Source organism: Eurypyga helias, unplaced genomic scaffold (assembly GCF_000690775.1).
Source record: "Eurypyga helias isolate BGI_N326 unplaced genomic scaffold, ASM69077v1 Scaffold52086, whole genome shotgun sequence".
Classification (NCBI taxonomy): Eukaryota; Metazoa; Chordata; class Aves; order Eurypygiformes; family Eurypygidae; genus Eurypyga; species Eurypyga helias.
The window spans coordinates 3,016-8,063 of NW_010255728.1; the positions used below are offsets into that span (position 1 = coordinate 3,016).

Here is a 5,048-nt window from a genome sequence, read left to right on the forward strand (position 1 = left end):
TGAAAAATGCTTTGTTCTGGGTGGATTTGGACAGCAAATCCTTTTTACCTCCTTTTTCCTTGAGAGAAGTATCACATAGTCTGTGGTGGTGTGCACTATCACCAGCTAGGAAGCAAGAATAAGTGCTGCTTAACGCCTGGCTCAACAGAAAGAGTGCCCCTAACTGAATCATTACTATTTTGTCTGGCATCAATGGCTTCCTCAAAATTCCCCAGGGAAAAATAAAAAACCCTTACGATTCGACCCCGTCGTGCTTAGTTATTTACGCCAAAGCTGTAACCACTACGGCATAACTGTAATTTGGTTCTGTAATTCAGTTTTCGATGGAAACTGCAATAGAAACCCGGTGGAACTGAAGCAGTCTGTAGGCCAAGATGAGTATGTAATAAGCAAATTCAGACTAAAATAAAAGCAAGACTCAGGCAGCCAGGGAGAAGCACATTAGCTGAGTGGTCTAGAGAGTGAAACCTGTAGCAGCAAATGTGTGCGTAGGGTTATTGGCTGGAGTAGTTTAAAGAGTCCAAGAGCAAACAGTGCTGGTTCTTGCAGCCCTCAGTCCCATGAGGGGGCTGGGATGAGACCTCAGCATAGTATTCTGCCATGGGCTTCCTTTGAGTTTAGGACAATTTATAATCAGTCAGCAGTTTCCTCGGGAATTCCTGAGAAAATGTTGGAGGCAGCTGTGGAGAACGGAGACTTGTCATCCAGCGTCGCAGCAGGCTCCGCTACAGCTGAAGTAAAAGCTGTCTTGGTGCTGATCAGCCCACGTTGCTTTGTAGCCCAGTCTCCTGAGGATGCCTGGTGTAGCAGAGCAAGGCGGCACCGGACAAGCTCACTCTTTTCTAGCAGCTGGCTACAGGGAGACTCTCAGTTGTGCAGCTGTCAGGTCAAACCAGGGGAACATTCTGGGAAAAGAAAACAAGTGGAAACGTGTATGGATAATAACAGTCTGAAGCAGCTTGCTAATAATTTAATAAAGAATGGATTTCTTCAGTGTCTGACTACGAGTCTATTTCTTGGATCTTTGAGAAACAGACTTGGAGACTTGAATCTGAAGTGCTCCAGGCATTACTCTGCCACGCAGAGCAAACTGAGCCTAACGGCCCTGGACACAAGCAGGAGTCCTTTCCTTCCAGCACTGTTCCTCTGACTTAACATCCTCAGTAGTCTAGTCCATAAACCACCCTAAGTTTGTTACCCATAAGAACTGTCCTCTAAACTTTCCCATAGGAATTTCTTTTCCTGCATCCAGTGCCCAGTCCTGCTCAGTGGTTTTAGGGAACCCTGATAAGCAGCTGAACAGGAACCATGGACAAAATAACAGGGGGATGACAGTCCAGGTTTTTTGTTGCTGATCAGCTATGGCAATCTTCCCTGTCAGGTGCCTAGTCCTAAGGGCAACACACAGTTCAGCATCTTCCCACCCACCAGGACAGTCACGCCTGAGTTTGGACGGTGTTCTTGCTCAGGAAGGTATCTTGGCTCCTGCTCACCGATTCAGCCTCAGAGCTACTCTTGTGGCACAAAGGGAAACGGTAGCTCTTGCCGAGCTGGCGGCAGGTCCATGGAAAGCAGTTCTCCCGAAAGAAGGGGTGAGCCCCGGGGCGCTCATCAGAGAAACTGGCGAAGGAGACACACACGGCGTCATTTTGCCCATCCATTTCTTGTGCATGACTGTCCCCTTCCACGCATGGATTTCCACTCCAGCTTTAGCTGGGTTTCCCTGGGAGGGCTTTCTTCCCAAAACAGCACTCCCAGCTAACACCATCACCGCCGGCCCAGCCTGGAATTGCACGAGCAGGGGAACCGCCGAGGGCAACTGTCCCCAACTGCTGCCCGGTTCAGGCAGCAAGAGCCGCTCCCTCGGGCTCTGCTGGGGCCCAATGCCTGCTCAGCAGCCAGGGCCGGCCGCTCGGCCCCCGCTCTCCCAGCCCAAGGCGAGCCCTGGCACTGCGGTGGCGGAGCTGCTTCCACCAGGGAGCGGAGGCAGCCGAAATGAGCTGAGGGGGAGGATGCTCCAGCCCGGGCGCAGCGGTTGCCGCATGACACGGGCGGGGTTTTAAGGAAGGGAACCTCGGAAGGAGCCACCGGGAATATCCCACTGCACCATCCGAGGTTGAGTCAACAGCTGCTGGGATTCATCCCATTAACGTTTCTTACGACGACTCCTTTCTGACAGCGGTCTTAGCCAGCAAGAAAGGCTCTTCCTACCTGATGGATGCTCTCTGCCTTGTCTTCAAGTTAATCCAGGGGCCTTAACACTGCCAGTGGAGAGATGGCCACAGTAGGGTTGTTAATTTTGCCAGGTAATGGTCTGTTTAAAAAAAAGGGGTGTGTGTGTGTAAAAATCAACCCAGTACACATAGCTCATACCACAACGGCAGTGGCACAGGAACATGTCAAGGTCCAGGGCCCTCCCCACTGCAGTCAGAATCCTTCAAGCAAGGTCTCAGCTATCTTTTCCTCTCCTCTTCCCTCTCCAGCTGGATCCCCACTACTTGCCTGCCCTCCCTCAGCCCTGCAATCGGCAGCCAGCATCACCCAGGTTTAGCAGGTAAGGAGGCAGAAGCAGTCATCCTTTGTGGGATCTCTAAACCTCCACCAGTGAAGAGCCTCGCACACAGCAGGAAGAGCAGCGTCACGTTAGGCCCTCACCTCAGCAGGAGGCCAGGACTGGCGTGACCGCAGGGGCTGGGCACCCCGGGGGTCAGGAGCAGGGGGTACAGGTCATACCCCGCACTCAAAGCCCTCGGGCGAGCTACGGCGGCACACGATGCGCTGGCTTTGCTGTTTTGATGGCGAAGACTGCAGGCTGCTTCTTTGCACCGTGTTCCCTGCGCCACCTCCCAACAGGCTACCTTGCAGCAACAACCCGAGGCCCTGGCAGGAGCAGGGTTTCAATGCCAGCATTGTGGGCCATCCAGAGCTCCCTTGACTCCTTTGGATCATGTTTTCCGGTTTATAGCCACAAAGTCCACAACTTCTTGTAGACAGACAGGAAGCTGAGCCTCTGAAGCCCCGTGATTCCAGCAGCTGGGGACTTGGGGAAGTGACAACGGAGACAAGGTTCGCAGTGAAGTTTCACAATGACATTGTGCGCGCTGTGCTTGCCCCCTGAGGTCCCAAACCACAGCAGCACGTGCAGGCTCTGAAGCCACGCGTCCCGTTTTGCCTGCCCGAAGTGGCATGGAGGGGCTTTGCCTGCTGCCCACCCCCGTTCCTACATGGCAGAGGGCAGGAGCAGAGTGACACGAAGCAGGCAGCCTCTCTGCCAGGAATAAACACGCCGAGAGCTCAGCTGCCTCAGCTCCGGCCTCGGTTCACGCAGGCTGATTTAAAGCCTCTTGCTGAAACAGCCGAGCCACGGGAATCTGGCTAGTTTTCAGTATCTATAAAAAGCCATTTAATAATCCCTGCTTCCTCTCTGCCCTGGGATGATTAGAAAACGGATTTCATTGTTCCAAGCATCTCCCTGGAGGACCGTTCTCCCCACTTGTCGGGGCAGTTGACAGTTTGTATGCGAACAGTTGCTGCAGGCTGATCTCCTCTCCTGGCTGGGCATTCAGAGCCCAGCGAGAAGCTTGTCTGCTATAACTGACCCTGCAGCCATGAAACAAGGAGAGGGGCATCTTCGTTTCAGCACTGCTGCTCTACTGGGAAGATGTTTTCTCTGTTGGGGGAATATTTAACAACCTGGAGTGTCAGTCACCCACCAGGCTCTTGGCAAAGGACAAAGAGAACTTTGAAGAGCCACAGAAATGGGGGGGGGACTAAATGAAAACGAGCCTTAAAGCAGCCAGTCGTTAACAAACAGGGTTAATGTCTCCACCACACTCAGACGCGACTGGTACAAAAAAGCAAACTACTGAAGTAATGTCTGGCAGACAGTGGGTTTCCAACCCAATAAAGATCTTTTCTGCAACAGCATCCTCTGCTTCCCAATAAAAAAGCGGGAGTTTCCATACCTTCAATATTCTTTGGCAGAAAAGCATTATTGAGTGAGTTCTGCCTGAAGCACTATGAAAAAAGTGCAGTCAGAAGTCCACGTAAGTGCAGTTCCAGGCCCACGCTGGGGAGCGTTCACCCAGGCTCTCACAGCGCCTGGTGGAAACACGGATACCAGAGCGTGGAGCGCGGAGCCATTCTCCGGCCAGCTGCTTCCCAAGGTGGCTCCCACCAATAATCCCAACCCTCAGACTGTGGCTGTCCCCCAAGGAAGTCAGCAAACCCTTCTCCATCTCGCTCTCCCTGGAGAAGCAGGGAAGCTGGCATCAGCCCAGCATGAGCCACAGTTTCCCCAGACCACCCTTCCAGGAAGGGTGCCATGCCACGTGTCTGGATAGCACATACCAAGCCCACTCCTTGCATCCAGCCCAACTCACTGCTCTCCAATGGGATTGCCAGAGAGGCAGAGGCTGGTGTCTGCAGCCTGGAAAGCACAGCATCTGTGGGGCTTGGGGGTAGACCCTGGGAGCACGGTGCCCCCGTGCCAAAACACACCACCCATGCCGAGGCTAACGCCGCTAGCCGTGAAGTGGCTCCACAATTACGGGACAATGCCTGGCAGACACATCAACCCACGCGATGGCCGAGCTCAGGGACAAGCCAGCACGAGGAGCAGAGACTAGAGACAGCAGAGGCGGCTGCCAAAAGGGGATGTGGGACAGCGCATGCTGGTGGAGGACAACCGGCTCACTATAAATCATACAGACTAGTGGCAGGAACAAATCACTGGCATTGGGCACTACGAAGTTTCTGGGATGAAACACCAATTTGGTGCTAGGAACAATCTTCATTCCCTGGTTTTCTCAGGGGAAAACGAGTCCAAGTGATTTAAGACTGACTGACAGTGAGCTTATACAAATGCAGATGTCCAGTGACCAACAAGCGTGGGTTCAAATAGTGAGTTTTTAACCATCAGAACCAGATATAAAGGTAACAAACTGTGGCACTGTGTAGGAACACCTATGTAATGCTTAACTTCATACAGTGCTGGTGTGAACCACGCCAGAAACTCTCTAGAGACCAGCCACCTTCCCCTGTCCTCC

At 52.9% G+C, this 5,048-nt stretch overlaps 1 protein-coding gene across 1 annotated transcript; it reads right to left on the bottom strand.

The window, feature by feature from the left end:
- Positions 1-633: 633 nt before the first annotated feature.
- Positions 634-4,238, bottom strand: NOXRED1 (NADP-dependent oxidoreductase domain containing 1). The gene is given in 3 exon segments (XM_010153390.1): positions 634-868; positions 870-905; positions 4,069-4,238. Coding segments are annotated over 3 exon segments (441 nt in total).
- Positions 4,239-5,048: the final 810 nt, after the last annotated feature.